This window comes from Tympanuchus pallidicinctus, unplaced genomic scaffold, assembly GCF_026119805.1.
Source record: "Tympanuchus pallidicinctus isolate F22 unplaced genomic scaffold, pur_lepc_1.0 scaffold5, whole genome shotgun sequence".
Taxonomy (NCBI): Eukaryota; Metazoa; Chordata; class Aves; order Galliformes; family Phasianidae; genus Tympanuchus; species Tympanuchus pallidicinctus.
In genome coordinates this window covers 26133134-26158152 of record NW_026294769.1, presented here as the reverse complement: position 1 = coordinate 26158152, position 25019 = coordinate 26133134, and the positions used below count along the sequence as shown (strand labels likewise).

The 25019-nt window shown below is 38.4% G+C and overlaps 1 protein-coding gene across 12 annotated transcripts in view; it reads right to left on the bottom strand.

The window, feature by feature from the left end:
• Positions 1-258: 258 nt before the first annotated feature.
• PIEZO2 (piezo type mechanosensitive ion channel component 2) overlaps positions 259-25019 on the bottom strand; it is a 289987-nt gene continuing 265226 nt past the window's right edge. For 7 of the 12 annotated variants that reach the window (XM_052704103.1, XM_052704097.1, XM_052704102.1 and 4 more), the window contains 16 exons: positions 21759-22151; positions 20358-20616; positions 19683-19865; positions 19230-19482; positions 18391-18523; positions 17783-17930; positions 17468-17682; positions 15131-15289; positions 13749-13896; positions 11282-11470; positions 10745-10837; positions 8938-9110; positions 7302-7418; positions 4891-4970; positions 3425-3605; positions 259-2609 (listed from right to left, as the gene is read on the bottom strand). In XM_052704103.1, the coding sequence (XP_052560063.1) occupies positions 2357-2609; positions 3425-3605; positions 4891-4970; positions 7302-7418; positions 8938-9110; positions 10745-10837; positions 11282-11470; positions 13749-13896; positions 15131-15289; positions 17468-17682; positions 17783-17930; positions 18391-18523; positions 19230-19482; positions 19683-19865; positions 20358-20616; positions 21759-22151 (2977 nt within the window). In that variant the 3' untranslated portion in view covers positions 259-2356. Of the gene's footprint in view, positions 2610-3424; positions 3606-4669; positions 4771-4890; positions 4971-7301; positions 7419-8937; positions 9111-10744; positions 10838-11281; positions 11471-13748; positions 13897-15130; positions 15290-17467; positions 17683-17782; positions 17931-18390; positions 18524-19229; positions 19483-19682; positions 19866-20357; positions 20617-21758; positions 22152-24137; positions 24306-25019 lie in introns of those variants that run through there. The other 5 variants (XM_052704107.1, XM_052704101.1, XM_052704105.1 and 2 more) reach the window with 5 other exon arrangements.

Here is a 25019-nt window from a genome sequence, read left to right as displayed (position 1 = left end):
CAGATTTGGTGTTGTCCTCAATTTCGCTGAGAGTGTGCTCTGTGTTCTCCTCCAGACTGTTAATAAAGACATTAAATGGTAGTGGCCCCAGTACTGATTTCCTAAAGGATGCCTTTAGAAAGTAGCTGGCAGTTCAGCTTTAGCAGGATGGTTGGATGGAGATTAGCAGTACAATTTCCACCTGTTGCAGTCCCTTATCCAGTCCATAGGTTGCCAATTTGACTGTGTGTTGTTTTGAAAAACAAAACAAAAAAAACCTCACAACAGAAGAATACTTTTATTTTCAAAGTTTGATCGATCAATGAAAGAAAGTGCAGAACATTTCTGCAAAGCTCAAATAACTGTACAGCTGATTCTGCAGAGTTTTCTCACCAGAAAGTAAGTGCCTGTTTGTTAAAGAGAGGGAGCTAGAAAGTCAGCCAAGTCCAACTATGGCCAATATGGTTCTGCTGCTGGTACTGGTACTTTCAGAACCATATCACACCCTTCACATCTCTCTCCCAGTGTTGCCTCCTCAAAATCACTGAACACACAGGTAAGGATCCATCTGACCACAAAGCATCTGTGTCAGATCCTACATCAGGGCTGCCCTGTACACTTTGTTTTTCATTCACAGGTTGTATGGAAGAAATGGAACAAAACTCTCCACCAGGAAATGCTGCCAGCTTTCCATTACACTTAGAGGAAATCAGGTTGTCTTCCAGTGAGTTCCAGTCACCAAATGATTTTATTGTTACAATATGATGAAGCGACTTTTATTTTGTGCACTTCGTGGTGCCCAAAATGTTAGTTTTCACAGTATAGAATGGATGTGACAGTATTTATCATGGAAGCACTGAGCAGAGTATGTTGCAACTTCATTCAATTTTGCTGTTTTATGAACTTCTGCAGTAAAATGTGCCAGCAAATTTTTGTATTATTTTCATTCTGGCGATTAACTAATTATTCATATAATAAATACCAGCTAACTACAGGAAAGAGATTTATTTGTCACAGAGTTAGAAGAATGTCAAACTTTTCCCATTTCATGTAAAAAGGCAGAGGAAAAAATACTTCTAAAATGACTTTGCAACATGTGCTTTATTTTAAGTCATTACTGAATCAAAACTACACAATATACCCTTTTAATATACCTTACCCACTCAATGATTTTTTTTTCTCAATAATTTTTTTTTTAACATGGAATGAAATCTACATTGCAAATGTAAATTTTCATGCTACAATGATCTCTATTGAGCCATTTGTGTCACTAATAATAGTAATTTAAGAAAAAAAGGCCAGTTTTCAAGCTCATATGCATGTGTACATTTGGGAACTTAAAAAAAAAAAAATAACAAACCTGTCTCAGATGTAAAAAAAAAAAAAAAATGTGACTTGGAATATGTAAATGTTTTCCTATGCCTGAAACACTGGAAGAAGAGTATCAGCTAACAGCAAAACAATGGTTGCCTTAAGTCATCGAAATGGGGAAAAGCATGTCATGGGGAGCAGAGAGAAGCACACACTATTCAGTTTTTAAAGGATTATAAGAAATGACGTAGCTCCTTAGGTCATTGAATTCACTTTCTTTTCTCATCTAGTGGAAAGCAGTAACTCTGGAGAAAATGGCCTAGCAGAACATCCCAATATTTCACTATAATTATTCTAGCCTTTAGTTACCCTTGACAAAATGTCAAGTTTCAGTTGCTGTTTTTTTTTTTCCTGAGTCATTGATGTTTGGTGGAAATGTTTTCTGTGACTGTACAAATAAAATAAGGCATTTAAAGAGATTGTAATTTGTACCCTTTTTGCTAGCAGAGGTTTGTCTGCGGTGTCCTTTATACATCAAAATCTCTGCTTTTCTACAAATGGGTATGGCTAGAATGCAGTTCCCACTGTGGCCCTGGGTCTTGGGTGTCCTGAAGGCTAGTCACTGTCCCAGAACTTGTAGCTTGAAAGTCAGTGACGTACAACAGCATATTGCACAATCCAATATGACTCCAGAAAAAGTTAGGAAGGTCCTCTAGAGTCAATTGTGGGTTCACTCCTTTCGTTTCTCTTTGAAGGTAATTATTGTCTGGAAAATTAAATTAGCCAGACAGGGATGCAAACTTTTTGCTGATTAAATTACAAAGCTGTCCCCAGATTGTAGAGGAGTGGCACATTAAAAACAGCAAATCATCCAACTTTCTTCACTGTTGATCCTTAATTTGAAAGGCAGCATGGATTCCAAAGGCCGTAGCTTCCAGGACTCCTTCAGTGAAAAATGATCGCTACCTAACTATAAAAGGCTTAGCTCTTAAGAGAATATTGTGCTTTTCCTTTTCTTTAAAATTCAGATGAAATCAACTTGATTTGCAGTGTGACACCAAAGAGATCAATTAGTTTTTTCCCTAGTCCACTTGATCATAGTCTCTGGTGAGCGATACAGGAAGATTAGTTTGGCGTACAGGTCTTCCTCTAGTTCCAGTTCTCCAGTCTCTCGCACTAAGAAAATGTCAGTACACAACTTCAAGATTCGGTCTACATTGGGTAGCTCCTCAAACATGATGGAGTGAGAGATCCCACTGAAAAACTCACGGACGAACTTCCCTATCACCAGGACGACTGATGCGTATAGTCCCATGATGCTGAAAAGAAAGAATGGAAAAAGTTCAAGCTGTGCCTTGAAAGATGATCATCTAAATCACAGAGAGCTCATCTACATGGTTAAGTACAGTCTGTCAGCAGAGTGAACATTGATTTCTATTTAGGATCTTGTTTCTTCTGTGCTGTAAGATGAAAGAAAATAAGATCTCTTCCAACACAACAGAAAGCTGAGAATATACACAGCTGAAACTGCTGGCTTAAATGATTTAGCCTCAGTCAATTATGACAGTAGTCTTGCATCTTGTCTGCTACAGCTTGGAAGCTGTAGGGAAATCTCACAACCTCTGGCTACTAAATGCAAGTAATCTGTCAGATCTCATGTCTAATTGTTTTTATTAAAGTGTGCAAAAGTGGTGACAGACTGACAACTGCCTGAACTTGTAGGATAAAACTCATGGGAGGAGCTCTCCAAAGGATGCTGGAAGGGAATATCTTTCAGGAGGCACAGTCTCCCAACTTCCTCTATTTATGGAGCTATATTTCATAACAGCTTCAGACAGAGTTCTTGATGGCAAGCAATAGATTGGGAATGTCTCCAAAACTGATCAGTTTGGGCAGAACTTGGTTTTCTTTTGCCTTTTTTTCCCACTGGAGTGTGGATATGAAAGGGCACATCATTCCTTAAAAATGCAATGTATTCTGTAGATATCAGTAATAGATGTGAAATTACATACAAAATCCTTTTCTGGAGTTTCAAACATTAGAACAACAAAAAAGAAATAACATACACCCACAAAACAAGTCACCTTCTATCTCATCTATGGTATTTTAATTCTATGTTTAGATTCCTTCTTACCCATATCCAGCCAAGAATCCAAGGCTTGGAGGACTGACTTTATCACTGAATATGAAGAGTTCAAGGCTCTCTTCAGATGTTTTGTATCTTTTCCCAAGCTGATTCAAAACCCACCACTCACGAACTCCCTCTTCAGACACATTTTTGACCAGGGAAACTGTAATATTTTCCCATCTGCAGTCTATCAAAAAAAGGAAATGGTAATAGGTATACCAAGAATTGCAAAAGTCAAACTGATCACTATTAGATGTTTTCATAACTGGCATGATAAAATAACAGAGCAATGTAGGAATAAAGATTTGTTATAACTCTCTTACAATCCCTTTTGCAGTATTTCTGTACAAAAGTACAGTCTATCTAGACTGCTATGGCTTTCCTTACACTAATCCTACATAAATGAGCATTAAATAAATAAAATATTTGACATCAACTACATTTTCTTCTGTAGACCTGTCAAGTCATTCAAGTATTTTCAAGCCAATCAATCGATAACAAGAAGTATGTCCATATTTCACATCTAAAGCACATTTAACTTGGAGGGATAATAGTCAACTTCTATATGTCAAAGTGAAACTACCACTTACTTTCTGGTGTAATAGATATATCAAGAAAAGCATACTGTAATATAACGCATAAATGATCACACAAACAGGAGTTAAACTCTGGCTCTTCTGCTTTCTGAGAACCCTACATTAGTAGTGTATGCATTAAAGTGCATTATACAAACCCAAAGAAAAAGGTGTTTTTAGGATGCACAGTGACTAACGACAGTGAAGCACTGGTAACTTATTGCTACAAGTAAAGCTAGATTCAGTCTCATGAATTATTTGTCATAACATGCTCACTCAACAGTAATGCACTACACAATGAGCAAGAAAACATTTGCGAGTCAAATTTAACCTCTGTTGAGAAAGACATTCTTAGTCAAAAACTTTTTCTTACTTTTCCAATCCAACTGGTTTTATGTATGTATATACACATGTACGTACTTGGCATGTCTATGAGTATCTAGACATTCTGATTGGGTACTTTGAAATTTGATTATTTATCTAAATTGGATTCTTTAGAGTCAATAAGGAGGGAAGAACTAAAATCAATCATTCAACATCATTATTCAAGCTGATTAATTTGCAGACATGCAGTGCTAGTATTTGCAGTAAAGTATTAAAGAGATGCAGAGGTGAAACTTGTCAACACTTTTTTAGAATAGAAGGGAAAGCAGTTTCTGAAAGCAGACTTGAAGGAAAAGAACTGTACTTTTAATCTGTAGACTCCTTGCTGTTAAATACAAAGCTAAGGTATATCCAAATGCATTTTCTGCCTTGTACTCTCGTCTCTCCTCAAGCCTGTAGACATCAGGTAGAAACAACTGTAAGAGTATTTCAGTCCAAGGTGCCCCATAACAGTTAGCAGTGGTGTTGCACTTTTTTCAACTGCACTCTGTTTTCCATGGCCTGGATACATACCTGTCAATAGCTGCTTTATGGGTTTTGCCAGAGAATCACTAGGAGCCTTGATGTAGTACGGATACACTGTTTCTAATGTTCTGGAAAAAAAATGAGAAAGCAAATATTTCATATTTTTATACCTCTAAAATAATTTAGAAATACCTAACAGGGCTATACAGAGTTCCCAGTAATTCTTGGCTTAAGCTCTGATTTTATAGTGTTCAGATGTCACATCTGAAAGTTAGCTGGATTTATTAACTATGTTCTGTCAGTACTTCAGCAGGGAGCTCCATCCATAATGTCCCCTTTCACACACCATGAATCCCACACACCTGGGGCATATGTGTTTGCAAGGAATGTAAAATTTATATTTTGTTCTCCTTTTTAACAAAGCTGCTTTTATAGTCAGCTGTATAAGCAGCACAAAGAAAGGCAACATATCCCCAGTAATAAACAAGCTAGGAAAATATGTAATGAAAATATTTACTACTTCAGAATTACAGAATGTTTAAAAAATAACATCTGAAGAGTAAGAATTCTCCCTAGAACATTTTACTGCGAAATATTTTCACAGTTGGTATAATCTGGAGGACTTCAAATTAAAAAGAAAGATATTTGTGGAAGTTCCTCATTGGACTCAAAATTGAATCACCTTAAGTGGGATGAATTATCAGCACTGAGGGAGAATGAAAAAATTCATTAAATGCAGAGATGCTGCCCTAAACTTCCCCTTAAGTGAGTGAAAAATTCTAGGAAAGAGGAGCTCTCACGGAAGTCCTCTGACACTACTTCATTGTATAGACAAATCTATTGAGGAACAGAGGCCAATTTAAGGTCTTTGTGATCAGGCCCAGGGAACAGGTAGGAGCTCAGCAGCCAAGGTGTCCCGGCATAGTTGTGGCAGAAAACTCCCTGCAGAATTTGTCACACGGCTGTCAGTTTCCACAAAGATTTTTTCTTTGTGACAAAATTAAAGATGCTCAAATCAACAATATTATTGTAACATGGGCAAATACAGCTCTATCTTCTATGTTACTGCTCATCTTTTGCAAAGAGAGAATTACAGATGAATTACATCTTCCCACAAAGGAGGAACACCTACTCTCTTTGTCACTACATTGCCCTAGGAAATATTTCTGTATCCTCACAGGGCTAAAAAAAAAAAATCAAAAATCTGTTTTAAACATGATGATCACATGTGCACCAGTCTCTTCGACTTTCTTTGAGCATACAAGTTTGCGTGGGTACAGAAAAGCTGCTGCGTGTCTCACTTCCACCTTCTAAGACAGATGAACCAAGAATTTTCACTCTTCAGCTGGCCTCAGTTTTAACTTTACAATCCCTGTGGCCACAAATCAGATCAGATGACCTTCAGGGATAATGCACTGGCAGAAGGGGAAGAGCCAGACTGTTAAAACTTGAGAGACATCACTGCTATTAATGTTATAAGGCTACATCCATACAATAATGTTTGATATTCAGATGAAGAAAAAGTTCTTATGTCTTGCAAATTTCCATTACAGGAAAATATCTGAAGTCAAAAGTGTCTGCAGATGTTACCCTTTGATCGCAGTGACTTAACACTTCCTTTCCAATCTAGTGCCATTCAATAACAATGAGGAATGCGGTTTTGGTGGTTATTTAGAACAAAACATTCATCAGTATGACTTCCACAAATCAAGTTGAACTCAAGTAACTCAGAGGAGAGTTTAAGTGTGAATATACTGTAATGAACTTGTGCTTATCCAATAAATCAAAGAAAAAGAAAAAAAAAAAAACTAATAGCTTCACCACGTTCGATGGTAGAGTTCCAGTATTCATAGAGTGTTCTTGGCCTCCTTTTACTACAAATAAATAAGCTCTGACCTTTAAGGCAATGTTATTTTTCTGTGACTTCAATGCTTTTGGCCTCTGTAAATAAGACTACAAAACTTTTTAGAGGTGGTTGATCTTGGAGAACTCCCTGATACTTTACAGGATGTCTAAGCTTAGAGTTGTGGTTGCAGAAGGATCCTAAAACCAGAAAGATTAGGAAAAATCTGAAGATTCTTGGAGTTCTGCAAACAATGAGGGAGGAGTAGTAGCCTAAAATTTGAAGATAGGAAGTTCCATCCAAATGTGGGGAAGAACTTTTCATTAAGGGCGAAGGAGCACTGGAATAGGCTGCCCAGAGTAGTTGCGGAGTCTCTATCTGCGGAGATATTCAAGACCCACCTGGACGCCTATCTGTGTGACCTATTTTTGGATACTTCCTAAGGAAAAAGGTTAGACTCAGTGATCTCTGAGGTCTCTTCCAAACCCTGCAGTTCTGTGATTCTGTGTGGATATATGGGCAGACAAATAATACATCTGCACAAGCCTTGTTTCCTTAAGAAATTAGGATTAAAAGAAGTAGGTTTGCATATACATAGGCAAGGAAGATAACTTACACCTTTTCCAATGGCTTTCCAGACATCATTGTAGCAATATCTCTTCTGGTTTGCTCTGGTAGGCCAAAGGTAAGTTTATCTGATGCTATTTCTGCTTTGGCACCAAGAGTGAGATTTCTGTTTTAAGTAAAAAGGAAGACATACAGTCAGTCTACACTGAAAGCAGAACCTGAGCACTTGTTCACTGAACACTAAGGCTGGTTATCTAACTAGTCTTACCACAGTGATCCTGCCCATACCAACCTTTGCTAAGTAGCAAGCATCATGCACCCTCTACCTGAGATGAGAATGTAGCTGGACCAGGATCAGCTTCTGCACACTGCCTTTTGTCATGCCCTGTGGTCAGGATGCAGCAGGAAGGCAGGACAAGCCCTGGGTTGCATGGGACAGCTAAGAAGTTCCCCCAGCAGATCATAGGTAAGGGCAGAAAGCATGTATGCTGCCTGAGTGATACAAGAAATCGTCTTACAGCTGCTTGCAATCTCCTGGCCTAGGTGAAAGACAGCAGTTTCCCTTTACGGAGCAAAAGTGGGAGGTCACTGTGGTAAGCCTTTACCACTTTCAGTCATTTATGGTTGCAGTATAATCCACAGGATATAATTTGAGGGTGAAAAAGGTCTCTTTCAAATCCAGTGTATGAATGTCTGTAGTTATGCATTGCAAATTAATATAAGGTTCAGAAATGGATGAGGAATGTAATTCACTAGCTTAATACCGCATGCTTCCAGAAAAACAGGGAGGGTCAATTAAAGTTGAATAAAGAGTGCAGATCTGTTACAAGCCTAGTTTTGACTGTGAAAGTACTGACCCAGAATATTCAGAGCTCCCACTGTGATTCAGCTGACCTCTTCTTGAGCATGGTCATTTGCTAGGGATAGCTGTAACAACCAACTGTCTACTTTCAAAAAAATCCATGCAGATACCGCGACTGCAATGACAGTTCATTTCCAACTTAGCCCAGCAGTCCAAGGTGGCAGACATTAGCCAAGAAACGATCCTAGTGATTTGGTGTGCTTCACCCTGCATCCAACTACTGCATATTTTAGGTCGGTCCTTGCAAAAATTTGATTGTAAAGTAGTATTTCACTGAGGCCAACTTACCACAACTAAATAGGTAGAAGTCTCAACAAAGTCCATCTGTGCCAGGTAGCAGAACAATGGCTCCAAGTACACGTGTATTTAAAAAATAGCTTTTTATCAGTTTTAGATTCCCTTAAAAAGAGGGTGTTTATATTTCCTCTTTGGTTTTCTGCCTTAACTATGTCTAAGTCTTTAGTTCTCATAAATGATTACAAGGTTGTTGTTTGAGGCAAAGTTTATTTGGACATCTCAATCTAAAACAGACCAAAGTGTTTTTACTTTTCCCTCCTCCCCCTCAAGTCCCATTGAACTGCTCCCTGCTTTTATAAAAATTATCTACTTGGAAGTGGCTCCATTTCTCTATTTATTTCTTGAGAATTCCTATGTAACAGAGGTCACCACCCTCTGTCTTGCTTCCTCTTACTTTTAAAAATTTTTTTTTGCAATACAATAGAATTTGCTGAAAAACTAAACAAAAACTTGCAGTGTGGAACTGTTCTGTTCAAGGAAAGCTTTGCAAATGATCCATCAGACTTATAGCAGTCGTATTGATTACCTTTGAATGCTCCATGAAAGTACTACAGTGAACTCAGCTGAAAAATCCAGCAGTCCCTGTATCATTTTCTGCCTACTGGGAGGGCTGATGGTCCATAAGGAGTTTGAATTCCCTTCCAGATCTGCAAGGGTTATATCTTCTTTTCCATAGCCCTCTAAAAACTGCAAAGCAGCCTGTAGTTGCAGAAAAGGAAAATAAACTTTAAATGCCATGGCGTTCACAAGACATACAACCATATTTCCTGATCAGGAAGAATAATAAATACTTGATTAATCAGAAGTGCATTCATTTACACAGATTGCTCTGTCAGGTACCTGCTGGGGCCTTAGATGAGGAGGAGAATAAACAAAGCATAGCCAACACAGGAAGGCAAAACAAAAATGGCCCTGCAGTTCAAAGAATAAATACAGTAGTCAAGTTGGACAAAATGAGTTTGAATGTTCAACAGGTATACTCTGTAGATTATATTTTATCTTGAATCCTTTCTAATATTCCCCTTGGATACTGGATCTCTGGATCTAGCAGGCTATGCTGCTTTCAGGCCATACCAGTCTGACATGTGCCTCTGATACTTCATATGCAGCTTCACTGAAACTCCAAATTCTACCAGTGATCAGGAGGGGGGTACGACTGTTTACATGGGTGGATAGTGATAGGACAAGGGGGAATGGTTTTAACTAAGATGAGGTTTAGGTTAGATATTAGGAGGAAGTTTTTCACACAGAGGCTGGTGACACACTGGAACAGGTTGCCCAAGGAGGTTATGGATGCCCCATCCCTGGAGGCATTCAAGGCCAGGCTGGATGTGGCTCTGGGCAGCCTGGTCTGGTAGTTGGCGACCCTGCCTGACATAGCAGGGGGTTGAAACTAGATGATCACTGTGGTTCTTTTCAACCTAGGCCATGCTATGATTCTGTGATCAGCACAAAATATAAATGACTATGCAAACATTATGTCAAGCCTTGCTGCTGTGGATTGGCAGACATAATCAGTAGGCACAAGACACCTTGCACCTTTTAATAGTTTTCCCATTTTTATTAAAATTGTACTCTGTCTTTTGTTAAGCATCTTTCAGCAAGGAAAGATGTCTGCAATTGACATGGCAACTTGAAACTGTTGAGTTTCAAAGTAGATCATGATTACAATATTACTGTTATAACTCCTGAGCTATTTGATAGCATCTAGTATTAAACAATGTTAATTCTTGAATGGGCTAGAAGGAAGCACTTCTCTTAAAGTGGTATTTGATCAAAACACAGTCACTTTAATAACACAACAGTTTCTGCAAAATACCAGTCTTTTTTGTTACAGAGAGTTGAGATAACTTCAGGCACAGTGCACCACGAAATAGGGAGACCATGTTTAAACTAAGATATTCTAATGTCAAAACTTTTCCAGGCCATACACAGTTTCTTTGACAGCATCACAGCCCCTCACTGGAAGGTGAAATCTACGTGCACTGTAGGAAGAAGTTTGGGGCTTAAGAGAGCCAAAAATAATGTGTCACCAGAACACATTTGTGTCCTTTAGAAGGAAGGTTTTTATTCAGGTGATAGGAAAACTAGGACTTCTGTCTTCCACAACTTTGTGCAAAGATAATTTGATTAATGGTAATTTGTCTCTTTATAATGCAGCCCCACCTTGGCAAATGATCTATCCAACCCTGTACTAATGACTCTTTATGTACACATCTTCCTAATGATGGCAGTGTTGCTGACCACTTGACTACATAAACAAACCACACAAAAATCCTCCATAGAAACATGCATACATTTTAAAATAATGAAGTAGTCTACATTTCACTTACAGTGTTACCCCTATAGCTTCCCAGAAATGCACTGAAACCAGTCTGATTCAAATCCTTGAGCTGACTCTGCTGAGCACTCATTGTAAAAATAGGCTGGGAAACAAAAGAACACACACTTGTCACATTTACTTCACATCAGCTGCTACACAGACAGTACAGCATCCTGTGCATCACAGTCCACCAATCCAACAGAAGGCTATGAATGTATTCTGCTAAGAAGGAAGCTACCTCCACTTAATTATCTCACGTTCACCATGGGGACCTGCAGGCAGTTACCTGAGTCTCCCTGATGTAGCATAATTTATTCAGATTAAACTGCCAGTTGGTTCTGCTTTTAACTGGCAAGTGAAGATAATATTTTACATCAATTACGAACTGATGTTTTTGTACCCAAAAGGGATCACTCGTGGGAGTTTGAGTGTTCTCTTGCATAAGCCAGGAGAGTTTCAGTTGGAAAAATGCAATGCATAGAATAAGGAACAGTGCAAGGAAAATACAGTGCAAAAACAGACTTCTTTTGGTCTGCTTCTTTTTTACCTGATAACCTCCTAGAGTTATTGTGATTGATACATCTAGAGGCTTGTTGGTGATGCCTGCAACAGATTTGATTAAAGACATGAAGAGCAGTGGGAACCAGACAATACAAATCAGCAAGACGATAATCATGCCACCCATTCCATACTTCACGACTTTCTTTTTCTTCTGGCCTCTTGGTTGGGGATATCTCTGCAAAAGCAAACAGCAACACAATAATGTCTTTTTCATCAGTGAAACACTTGGTATTATTTGATGGGTAAATGAATCTAAAGGGCTCCAATCTCCTGTCATTTGTTACCCATCATTGGGCCAATTATTTTGAGATTTTTTGCCAAACCTTTACAGGCACTGAATTTTGGCAACTATAGAGAAAAGTGCCAAACAAACCCATTTCAAGTATGCATCTGGTGTGAAAAATATCATAAACCTCTCTCTTGTTTTGATTCTTCACAACCATAAAGATGAGAAAAGTTGGGTAATTTGTATGTTTAATCTCAAACAGCATAAGCATGAAATTTCAGGAAACAAACAAAATATTAGCAGCAATAATATTTCCTCAAAACAGCAGGAAGATGATGACCCCCCTACCAAACAAAGAAACAGACCAACAAAAACAAAAACTCAACCCCAAACTCCACGATTTTGGGAAAGACCAGTTTTCTTGTACTTTTCTTTCCAACACATTTATCACAAACTTCATTAAGGCAGAATTTCCACCATAGAGCTTGAGATGCTTCAAAGTATTTTGGGGAAAAATATATTCCTTTCCCAGCAGCTGATATGTACAATCAGTAGAACGGTTACTGCAGTATTCTACGTTTTGTACCTCACAGACAATGTTGCTAAGACTTGTTCACCCCCCTGTTATTGTCATTATGATTGAATACTTCCATAGCATTACCATCCTGTAAAATGCCTTATCACAACTCTAATTTATTGTGGTGTGTTCTCCTACAAGACTGAGCACTGTATGGTTTTTATGATCTTGCCTTTCACACACTGCATACTACACATGCAAAATAAATATGCAGCAAATTGTACTGCACCTCATACACATGCCAGGAATTTGGCTTCAGGAAATTGTTCTTGCTTTCCAACACGAATCCATAAAGCCCTCAGAGAGTATTAGATTTGTAATACAATGCTATATTTAAAACAAATTAGCTACTTTTCAAAAGCATCATATCAAAACATTTGTCTTGCACTGCAAAACACTGTTTTCATTAAAATATCATATCAAGATTGCCCAGGGGCATATTTTTTGTCTGAATGAGATTAGTTCAGGTACCTTTAACGCTGTTACAGAACAGCTCAGAGACTCCGAGAGCCAAAGAACTTAAGCACACCACTCAATGTGAGGAGACAGAGAATTAAATAAGAAAACAGCACTCATAAAGTTGTTGGTAGTTGTGTTGCTACATGGCACTAGCACACACATGCAAGCTTAGACTTAGAGGTTCTATGCTAGATGTAATGCAGAGCAATACTGTTGCAGAGTGAAAAAATGCAGTATGCTGGACGGTCAATGTAGAACAGGATTATTATTTCCAGCCTCCTGAAGCCTTTGGTGATGCTCTATTCATGGCAGAAAGGTAAGCCATACTGAGAAAGCCTATCTATGAGATTTGTGTCCACTTCACTTCTGAGTTAATTTAATTGACATACTTGGAAGGTAAGTGCAATTAGGAGATGGGATTATAATAAAAGTAGTAATACATCAGTAACACTTAAAAACACAGCTGTTTCATTGCAGATGGACCATTTCTGACTGGTTGGGTCACTCTTAAAAGAATGCTTAATTTCTTTTTCAAATTGGCAAAATAAGCAAGCATATGGTTGCAATCTTTATAGCGGTTATGAGGAATCCAGAATTTGCAAGTTTAATTTGAGCTGAAGCTTAAATGATTTTAAGAGACTGAAATTTTAGTCAAACAAATGGGGGATTTATCTGTTTTCCTGCATTCTTTTTGGATGTGCAGGAACTCTCTCAGAATAAAGGAACCAGCTAACTTCCCTCTGTATTTACATGAAACAAACATTCCTGAGACCTACACCGTGGAGGCATGAACTCTTCCTTGACACAACTTTTCTTTGGAGCTGTAACTTCCCTGCTACTGTGGGTTACTCATTTAAGTAGTTATGGCTAATGAGAGTATGTGAATACTGAGTCTTTCACTCCTGCCTTGAAATTCAAGCATGCAATTAAACTAGCAGCCACATGTTTGTGGAATTCATCTCGATGGTGGAAAAATCAGGCACAAAGGAAATTGAAATTTCACTTGCATTGACTGTCAGCTAACATAAAGAACCCAACAGTCTGAATATTTCTGAACATGAGCACCAGGTGTATCTGCTAACAGTCTGCATTTATGGTGGATTTCCAAATTATGTAGGGACTTGTGATTACTTTCCTTCATTTCTGCACAGGGGAGAGGAGGTCTGGATCACTCATATGCATCTTCCTCACCTTTTCTGACTCTCGCCAGCACTTCAGGATGAATATATGAGCATAGATATCTTCAACACAGATCCAGCTGGAAAGACTGAGAGTGGTATCTGTCCAAACCCAGTCCATTACGGCTCTCAGCTCAGTCAAAAATGGAACCAGGCGGAATCTGAAGGGAGACCACAGCAGATAGCAAAAAATGGAGGAACCACATTAAATAAATATAGTAAGCATATGTGCCAGAAGAAGGGAACAAAATGAGCATTAAAAAGCATAATTTGGAAATTATGCAGTCGTATCATGAGACAGCGTGGCTAATACTGGTGTTTTAAAGGTGATATATTTTGCCACAGCTCACATTCCTTTTGGATCCCTTGTGAGGCCATAAACATGCTTTGGCACCATTATACCCAGTAGCTGTGTATGAGATACTGACAGAACAGAACAAGACAGACTTCCTGTGTAAACGTATTCTTCTGCTCTGGGAGCACAGAGGAACATGGCCTTCCTACAGGATTGTGGGACTTCATTTTATACCTCTTTACCCCAAGTGGTGCATTGCCTTCTTATAGTAGATGGGTACTCCTCAACTGCATTCAGGATTGAGCTTCATGACCAGAATTAAGCAACAGAAGAAGGTAGGCTAATAGGAAAGCAACATGCACATAGCAGCTTTTCAAAGTGCATCCTTTAGTACTTCCACATTTTTCTGCTTGGCCAGGTCATAAAGACTGCTTCATGTGAAGAAAACTTTCTTCTACAACTTTTCCTATTGGAATGACACAAGCCCATACTGAAAATATTTGGAAGGGCTAAGATTATTCCAGGTTTTCTGTGAAATACTTATATGCTTTGAACTAGCTTAATCACAACATTATTCACATTCTGAGACTGTCTGTTACTCACACCAACACTTCTAAAGAGCTTCAGATGTGCAGCACTTTACAAAAGGTACACAAAACTTTTTTTTCTAAGTGGAGATTTGATTTCTGTTACTATCTCTTTATTCTCTTCCCCACCTGCAGAGGCAGAGCCTGTAGGCCTGCTCCAATTATCTCTTTTGGAATTTGATGCCTTACTACTTTTTAGGACTGCAGAACAAATAACATTATCTGTTTGTACCAGGGCATGCAGCCCCTATCTTTTATCAGACTGATATCTGTCAAACTGATAACTCGGGCTTCTAGCTTCATGGTAGGAGACTGAAATTCCTAACATCTGTGTTCCTGAAGTTGTTTTTTCTGGACTACAGAGGACATGTGGCACACACAGAGGAATATGCTGTGCGAGATTTACTGTTTCATTTCCAACAACTTGTAAAGAAAAGTCACGAACAGTTCCAGCATCTGAAAAAGGTTCTCATCTTAAGAAAGACTGGAGTAGGGCAGTAGGTTTAGACTTACCCTTGAAATAAGAACAGGTTCACATAGTTATAACTTTTTGTGAGGAAGTTGCCAAGAACACGAGTTGGATATCCGCAGCGTATCTGATATGCTGATAAGCCAAAATAAACACATTTCACAAAATACCAGAGCTGGGCAACAGTGTTCTGGCTAAATTTCCTGTAATGGAAAAGACAAATAAAGGAAAATGATGAGCATCATATCTGTGTAAGACCAAATTAGCTTGAAATGTTTTGAGCTCCTGGCAGCTTCCCTTTCCTGAGAATATGTGAAAAGCCTTTGGCCTCTGACCTCAATGCACTGGTGACACAGTATTTGAAAGAATTTGGATGAGGAAATCTATAAACAGCATCTATAGTCACCTCGGGGTCATAGGGAAGAGAGTAGAAACAGAATCTCAGCTCTAGAGGTGCCTAGCCACACCACATGAGTCTCAACAATGACACATCTCCTGTGAGTCATGGGTTGATACTGCTTTTCTTCACTTTTCAGTGGGCTAACATTGGCAATAACTACAAAGAATTAATGGATATTTTTATTCATAGATGTACCTCCAATGCCACAGACTCATACAAGAATTTCGGTTTGTCTTTGAAGACCATCTTTTCCATCAACCCTTGCTTGAATAGGGCCTAATTACACCTAATCATTCACGAGCCTGTACAATTCTAAATATTTCTGAGGATATAGGTCTCACAATCTGTCTCTGCAACTTGCTCCAGAGCTTGACTATCGTTCCAGTGAAAAAATTTGTTATCTTATCTAGCTGGAATTTCCTTTTCTCCAACCTGTGGCCTCTTACTTGATCAAGGTGCACCTCTGAAAACAGCTAAGCTTCATCTTCATGCTCTCCTAACAGTTACATGAAGAGAAGTCATTATCTTCTGCAGGCTGAACTTATTGCCTTAACACCTCACACGCCATATGCTTCACCTCCCTGACTATCTTAGTTAACATTTACTACAGCCCAGCTTCTGACTGTAGTAGCCTAATAACATACTAGAACTTTATGATTGACAGGCTTTGTAAATCAGACACGACCCACTGTTTTCAATTACATCCCACAAAATTATTGTGATTAAAAAAATTGGCATGGGCTTCTAAGAATCAGCATGACTTATAAAGAGCACAGGAATTTCAGATGCAGATTTGAGATTAGCAACATGAGATTAATATTTCATGAGTTCACACAAAATATCAAAATGATTTTATTGCTCTTTCTTTAAAGTGTCCAAATAAAGTCAAAAGTTTCATCTCAATTTTCAGAGCTCAGTGGATAAAAGATCCACTTGAAAAATAAATTCTTAAAAACAGGGATCAATTATTACTGCACAGAGGAAAAAGGAAAAAATCCTTTTTTAAGAGGAAAATTCTTTCTCCCTCTTTTTTTTCTCTTTGTTTTTCTTTTTATGGAGGGGGGGTGTACGTTATGTCCATATTTTGTTCTTTATCTGTGAAATAACTGTTTACAAAACAAATTGTGTTTAAATGACACACAAATTCCCTACACTGTTAATGGAGTAAGGCAATTTAAAGTTCTAGAGTGGAGTTAGCCAAGAGCTAAAGAGGGAACAGTAATATCTCTGCAGTGAAGATTGCTTTGAGCCATGCAATGACAAATGTTAGATTTTCAAGTTAATCTGATCAGGGATGCAATAAAAGATTTCATGCAGTAGGTGACAATACCTACACCACCTCTAGAGCCACATGGCAGAACCAGGGGAGAAGAGATGTGGCATTTAGACCTTCAATTCTAGAAGGATCAAGGAGATTTAAATTCACATATTCCAAAAGAGCACCAAGTTATAGGTCACTCTGAGAGAGACATTTCCCACTAAGTTGTGTAAATCATTGCGCAGCCAGACAAGCAAGGTTTCTCTTGAGAAACTAGGGCATAAAGGTAGGAAGGCATGGCCCAGGTAGGAAAGGAAAGGAATAAAATTCTCACCACTGCTCTTAGGAATTCCTTAGTTTGTATCCAGATACTATCTCATAAAGGATGTAAAACAGTCTAGGGAGTAGGGAACTGAACTAGAGGTCAACATTCTCTGTTGAGTACTCAGTTACAGGCCAGTTTTCTCTCACCTGCTTTGTTTTTGAACTAAGTTGAGAATATTTCATTACATACTTGTACAATCTAGTTCCTTCCTCCTCAAATTTACATTGGCCACAGCTGTTGCTGTGGAAAGGCACTTTGACATTCTGTTTAGGAATGAGACCAAGAAGAAATTCGTTCATAATTCCAAAGCTTAGCTGTAACTATTTCAAATTCATATTCAAATAACTTGGTAAAGCATCAGTTTTCAATGAATACTGTATGATTACAAGGGTTCATACCTTTCTGTCACTCCAGGTAAGATAAAGAACATCCAGAAATGAATCCCAAAAACAAGGATGACCTGGAAGATGACCTTTCCCATGACAGTCTTCTTGAGGTAGAGCGCTCGGTCTACCACCATGGTACCAAACTGAATGAGCACCATCACCAAAAATGCCTCTGGAACCTGGTCTTCTGATAATGAAGAGGTAATATCTGCTGCTGCAGAGTGTTTCTGAAAAGAAAAAATAGAATGATTGAGGAAGAACATGGTACTGAGCTATTATGGCAAGGCTCCCAACCAAGGATTTACATAGAGGCCCTCTGTGACATACCCCAAAAGCCCAAAATCCAAAGACAATGATGATAAAGTCCACTGTATCTGCCAGGAACATCAGCACATATACATCAGTCACTGCACTGTAGTCTGGATGAATAAGATTGTAGAAAAATTGTCTGATGGGCACATACACCTGGAGTGTCCTAAAACAACAATGACCACAATGTGATTTAACAAAGCTGTAGCCTGTACTGAATAAGACTGACTGGAGGTGATATGAGTAATGCTTGTAAAAATACACTTCTATGCTTCTCTGACAGCCTTCATAAACTTCACAGACACCAGTCCCTTTCTGCTAAAGCATCATATTAACATTTGTTCAGTAGAAATATGCATAGTCACCCAAGCCAGTTCACATAGGATGTTTAACCTTTTATCAGATAGATGAACACCCTTGCAGTGCTGTTTGAACCTCTGCTCATTTGCTTGAAGTTCAGTTGGTATGACTTAAGAGAGAAAGCGTCCCAATATTATGAATAATATATATATCCATTCATCCATTTGAATTAGCAGAAGTAACCTTCACTCTTTAAAACATTTTACTCCATTAGTCAGCTGTTTGGAACCTCCCCGCAAGCCCACCCAACTCCTCACATTGCTCACTTTTTAATTGTAAAGGCCTTGGCTTTGATCATTTGTTCTCGAAACTTTTCCATAAGAAGTTCTTTCCTAGATTTTTGCTTGATGCTTAGCACACTGCTTCCTTTCTGACTGCTGTTTCTTGTACTGGTGCTTCCTGAGAAAAATGGGGAGGGAAAGAGAAGAGAAAGAAGCTAATTCAAAATCAAAGCTTACATGCAAAAATTAGAAAGTAAGAGACATGGTGAAATCTACCTCATACCTAAGTTCCTCACATGAAAGATGCTTGGAAATAAATTCTTATAGCAATTTATTTCTGATATTTTAAAACCTTGAAAACATTCAGTTGCAAGTTCTAGAAGGAAAGCGATAAAGGCAAAAACTTGATTGATCTGACTTGGTCATCTCAACTGGAACTATACATTCAGGCTACTGCAAGCTCTTCTTTTTCACAAGATGGGAAAGATAATCCACTTTAACATCCTTAACCAATTTTTTTTTTTTTTTCCACTTAAACTTCCATTGAATGTAAATATGAAAAATACATGTGCTTTGAATTCCCTCTAGCTGAGGATTATGCTAAACCAGAAATTCTGGATCTGGGCCACACTGGACATTCCTTTCCCAGCTTTTGGATAATATCATTTTAAAAACATAGTGAATCACAAAGTACAGCTCTTCATTTGAACTTTGAGAAGGTTTGGATTATGTTCAAACACAAAGATGTTTTGCTTCATACCCTATTTTGTCACTGAGGAGCAACAGTATTCAGTAGTTTCTGGGTTCTCCACAGCAAAAGGCAGTATGATCTTAAGGGAAATGAACATTTGCTCTTTAAGTCCCCAAGACGCCACAATATTTACCTCTCTTAGATCTGTGTGAGGAGAAGCTGGATCTGTGAGAAAGCTGTGATGCACTGCTGGAGCTCTTCCTCCTGATTGCTGTCTGCTGCTCAGGGAAATGGACATGGATGGACTCTACTGATGCTGCAAGGTTGACAGACTTCAGAGACCCAGAAGAGTCTCTCCTGCCTCCTGGCAGAGAAAGCTCATCATCAGTATCTCCTTTATTACTGGAGTTGTCCCCTTTCTCGTCTTCATCCCACAGTCCATGGCACTAGTGGAAAAAGAAAAGGAGAGCATTTCAAATTTGTACTTACTGTATTTAAGTATATTTATGTCACAGTGTTTATTGCAGGCATTTATCGCAGTGTTCACCAGGGAGACAATAAATTTATATAACTCGATATAACTCAATATAACTCGAATGACTAAAAAATTAAATACAAAATAAAAAATCACATGTACTCAGCTCACCTTCAAAATGGATCTGTGGAAAAATAAAGCAAGGAGCTGAACAAGATCATAGTGCACATAGCCCTCTTTCTTCTCTATCCCAATAATATTGGGTGGATGATAAGGTTTATCTTTTGTGTAATCCACATATTTATTCCAAGGAAAGAAGCCAAACTGGAAGAAGTACTTGATGACAATGGCTACCTGTTCAGAAACACAACACACTTTGGGTGTTTTCTAAGCATGGCAGCCTCATAACATTAAGAGAGAAATATGACAACTTTGTCAGCTTTGTGAGATGATTAGCAAACATTCATTAATACAGAGGAACAACAGTTTATTTGAGTCATAAGGCCATCAAAGACCAAATTCAGCATATACCAACAGATGGTGCTCAGTGGTACTGGAGATGCCACAGGCAGTGTATACTGTGGCTTGATTACCAGCTACATAGTAGCTATTTGTAAATGGGCTATTTTTGTGATAACTGCTTACATGCCAGAAAAGATGTTATCCACAGCAGTGAAGCAAAACACAAACAGGACTTTCTCATGCCAACTTAGCAAACACTTAAATTAACAGAAAAGGCCAAAGGCTACTGGACCTTAGACATTAGAAACAGAAAAGAGACCATGCAGAGCTTACAGCTTAACATTTCTACGTCTCACCTACAGGGTTGCAAAAACAGCAGCCTACCTCAGTGTAGACAATGGCAGTCATCCAGAAACGCTTGCTTGGTCGAGGGACAGACAGCATGGCCCAAAGGAAGATAAGGATGGGCAGCACCAGCGTTATCATAGAGGCAGAGATCATGTGGTTAAGGATGATCACAAAATAACAAACCATTTCTGACCGGGCCACTAGAGTATTGTACAAGGCATAAATAAGAAGCAAGACTCGAGGCTGACCAACATAGAACTTCTCTGATTCCTCTAGTTCATCATCATGAAACATCCTGTAAAGAGCAGAGAAGTGCAAATGAAATTCACAACAGCTGCTGTTAAAATTGATACTATTTTCTTTTTTGAAAAGTTACAACATTCTTCTGGTGACCACAGCAGAGGGAAAAAAAAAAAAAAAAGATGGGATTTAGTATTATAATAAAATAGTCTGAATCTAAGCTCTCAGAACTTATACCAGAATATATACCAGGAGAAGTGCTCTTCTGTTGTTTTTTAATTAATCTACTCAAATAAACATAAAAGTCAGAAAGAAACTATTATATAAATTTCACATAATCAGTTTCCTTTTCTTTTCTTAAGGAGTGCCCTAGTCTAAGAGGAGATATAGCTGGAAATCCAAAAGAAGCATGGACAGTCAGAATAAAAGATTCTACATCTACAAAATCAGATCTGTGCCTCTCTTTCTAGATGCTGTCAGGTTGAAAAGTGATTTAAGATTTTGTCCTTGAATTCATAGAATCATGGAATTGTTTGGGTTGGAAGGGACATGACATTACAGGTCATCTCCAACTTCATGGAAGCTGTTCCTCGGTTGAGTCAGGCCAGAAAGTAGAGGAAGAACAGTGACACCACCTGAAACCACTAGCATTACTCACTGTGTTGCCTGTGGGGCAAAGAGGGAGCATCCTTATTCCTTAGAAAAGCACTCAGAAAAGTGGTCTTTCTACATAGCCCTCAGATCCTACTGACTTAAACATATACTCTGTCAAAGGTCAGAGTTTCCTTAATAGTAATCCAAAATAATTAAAAGAAAAACATTTTCCAGATAGCCCTGGAAGAAACTTATTTGAAATCACAGCTGTCTGCAGAAGAGAAGCCCTGTCCTGTTCACAAGGAATGTTTAGAAAAGCTCTTGACCCCATTACTGTTAGAGTACAGAAATCCGATGCTAATTGAAACAATTAGCTATGGTATCTAGGGAGAAAACATAGAATTTTTCCAACATGTATTTGAATCATTTTAGAAATCTGTAATTAGAACAACTACACAGGAAATGAGCTTCTTCCTTTGAATCAAACTTAGCACAAAGTCTGTATCAACAATATTGCCTCTTGTCGAGAGAAAAAAAAAAAAAGAAAAAAGTCAAAACTTCACAAACTGGGACCAAAAATTTCACCCACTCCAAGGTCCTTACTTGTTCAGAAGCAGCTCACTAGCTGTTAGCTCATGCGTCAATGGAGGGAGAATTGCATCATTAAGTCTGTCCGTCCGACTGTCATCTGGGCTCACCATCATGAGACTCTTTCCAGCTGAGTCATCTGGGGAGCCAAAAGGAAGATGTTCAAAGCTGACAGCTTTGCTATAGGAAGGTGGTGCCTCTGCATTGCTGTCCACAGTGGAGTACAATGGCACATCGGTGTCAGGAGTATACGCAGCTCCTTCTGAACCCAGGCTGTAATCTTCCACCTCTTCTTCATCCTGCCTTGAAGCAGAATGAGCTCCTTCCTCTTCGTGCTCTCCTTCTACCTCCTCAATGGTTTCTGTCGTCCCCTGACGAGAATAGAGCATGGTGACCTGTGTAGGCTCACTGTCAGGGGCAGGATGAAGAGAGAGTTGAGTCTTATGAGGGTCTTCACCAAACAATATTTGTTAATTGTACTTTTATGTAGACAGCTGAGCAATGCTACTGCACTCCCAGGCCCTCGAAGTTCACATAGTTCAACAAAAAACAATATGCTCTCTTCTTACACAGATGTACACTCTGGATTTGCCTCTGAATGGCATGCTAATGAACCCACCGTGTCTCCCTCTCTTTCTACACCAGGAAAGGAGAAATTGTCATCACTAAGAGAAACTACACCAGCTTTCTGAAAGCAGTTCAAACACTCTGATCAGAATCAGAACTTCTATTACGTTTATTTAAGCATGCTCTTTGGTGAACGCTAGACAGCTGTCGTTTTCCTTCTCAACATGGTGCTTTTAACAAGCCCATGGTCTCTGTATACACTTGGAAAATCAATTGAAAACTCACATCATGTCTGATTCTATGAACAAGTAAATTGTGAACATGGAGAAATACAATCCAGAGTACAAAGCTGTTCTGGTAAAAGAGTATCTTGCTTACCTTCAGATTGCCCTATATTCTTCATTACAGTCTTCATTTTTCACCTTACCTGCCTGCTTTTCTTCCATATGGGGCTATTTTCTTTTTCAGCTTCTCAAGTCCATAATCACTTTCTCTCCTAACGCTCTCTGCTCAGCAACGCAGCTGATGTAAATTCATGCAGCTTGATGACTCCAGATGGGAATCTGGACACCATCATTTTTTTACATATTTTTTGGCCTTGCTTTTACTCTTTCAAGTACTTTGTCATCTCTCCATTAGAACATGACTCTTTTTTTCTGTCTCCAAAGGTTAGACAAGAGGCATCAACACAGTGTCTTTTGCTAGCTGGATTTTCTTGCATCTCAATAGAAGCAAACCCAAACTTAACATAGCTCTGAGGAAATGAACGAGGCCATGATTTCACATAAATTATCATCTTTTAAGAAAAACCAGCACTGGCTAAGCCAGTTGGCACTACCATCTCCTGTCAAAGTCGCAAATAAAGTTCCACCTTTTTCCTTTCACACTTCTTCCAAACTTAACTGTGGACATATGAGACGACTTTTAGTAAGAATTCCTAATGGCATTGTTGGGATGTAAGTTTTGATGTCCCTGTTAGCATTCACTCTGGTTAAAAATGCTCAAAAACATAAAAACCCATCACTTCAAAACTGATCAACACTAAAAATTTATAAACATCTGAAATTCTGAAAAATAATGATCTAATATGCCTCTAATTTCACGTTTATATTACTGGTCCAAATATTGTTTTTATTTCACAGTGTCATATAAATCCCTGAGCTTGACCTGCTAAGAAGTAAGTGAGTGGCTCTGAACTGCTGAACTGTTCTCTTCCACTGGATATTAATAATATTCACTATCTTTTCATTGCTATTTTCCTTTTATTAATTCCAACACCTTACAGACTGTAAATCAATGGTAAAGAAATCAAAACATTTTTTAAAATTTCCTATGTGGGAAAAAACTAGGAACTGAAAGAACAGTGCCAACACTTGCCTATCTTAGTTTCTAAAATTAGACACCCAAGCCCATGTTTAGGATAACTGATTAGCTGAGAAACTTCACTTTCAGATTTCAATTTCAATAAGAACAGCCATCAACCTGGTGCCTCTGAAAATCAGACACTTTTTTTTTTTTAACTGAATAAATACAGATTAGGGGCCTGTTTTTGGATAGCCATTTTAATGTAATAGAATGGCTTTTAAAAATATGTGAATAAAGAATGAAAATCCAAAACGCAGAATAAGTGAAGTAACAGAGGAGTCCTGGATTATGACTCTGAGTTTTAACCTCAAAATCATGCTACAACACAGAAAGCAGGTAAGCTTCCATTAACCATGCAAACCACTCTGTACACCACATATCTCCAAATGCAAATTTATATACACTGCAACAAGTATAATGGTATGGGTAAAGGAGTGAACAAAGCATGCATGAGTTAAGCACCTTGACACTATACTGCCACTGTCAGCTGATGAGGAGGACATATCCATGCTCTGCATTTTACGAAGCCTAGGTCGAGCGCGCTCACTTGTTTTAGGAACAGTGTCTGGTCCATCTAAATCATCAAGGGTTGACTGCCTTGAGAACAGCATGGTTGCTTCAGTGTAGCAGCTAGCAGCGCAAACAGTTATAAAGACAGTGTTAAATACAAATGATATTACTATACACAGTTCAGTAAATGAATGTGCTCGCCATGCAGCAAAACACAGACAAAAAATTCAGAGAGAAGATAAGGATTTGCATAGTCATCATGTAAATGGTCATATTCATATAGGGGCTATAGAAGGCTGACACCCATACATTCACTGTTTGAAGAGACATTAAACCAACATGACATAATACATAGTTTCTGGGTGCACCTAATTATGCATAAACATCCTACCACAGATTTATTTTCTCCATTTCTCCCCTAGAATTTCCAAACTCCCCCCAAATGTTTTGGGAAGTGACTTTCTCTGTACAAATTCTCTTTTATTAATGATATGCTATGCTGAACCTTTTTACATAGGTACAAGCCAATTTCCTAAAAGAGCTCTTAAAATGTAATAAGCTTATATTCCACAAATAGAAAAATAGCTGTCAGATATTGGCTAATCCTCTTTCCAAACTGAAGAGCCAAACCGGATATGTTACTTAGCCAGCAGATGCAAGCCAAATATAACCTGCTCTGCATGGGATGGCTTTCATTTTGATATTTAGTAGTAAGCCATGATGATTCTTTCCAGAAGATCTCATTTATTTAAAACACAGCTTAAAAACTATTTTAAAATCAGAAACATGTACATCTTGAAAGGATATGATAAACCCTTATCTCCTTTCATTTAT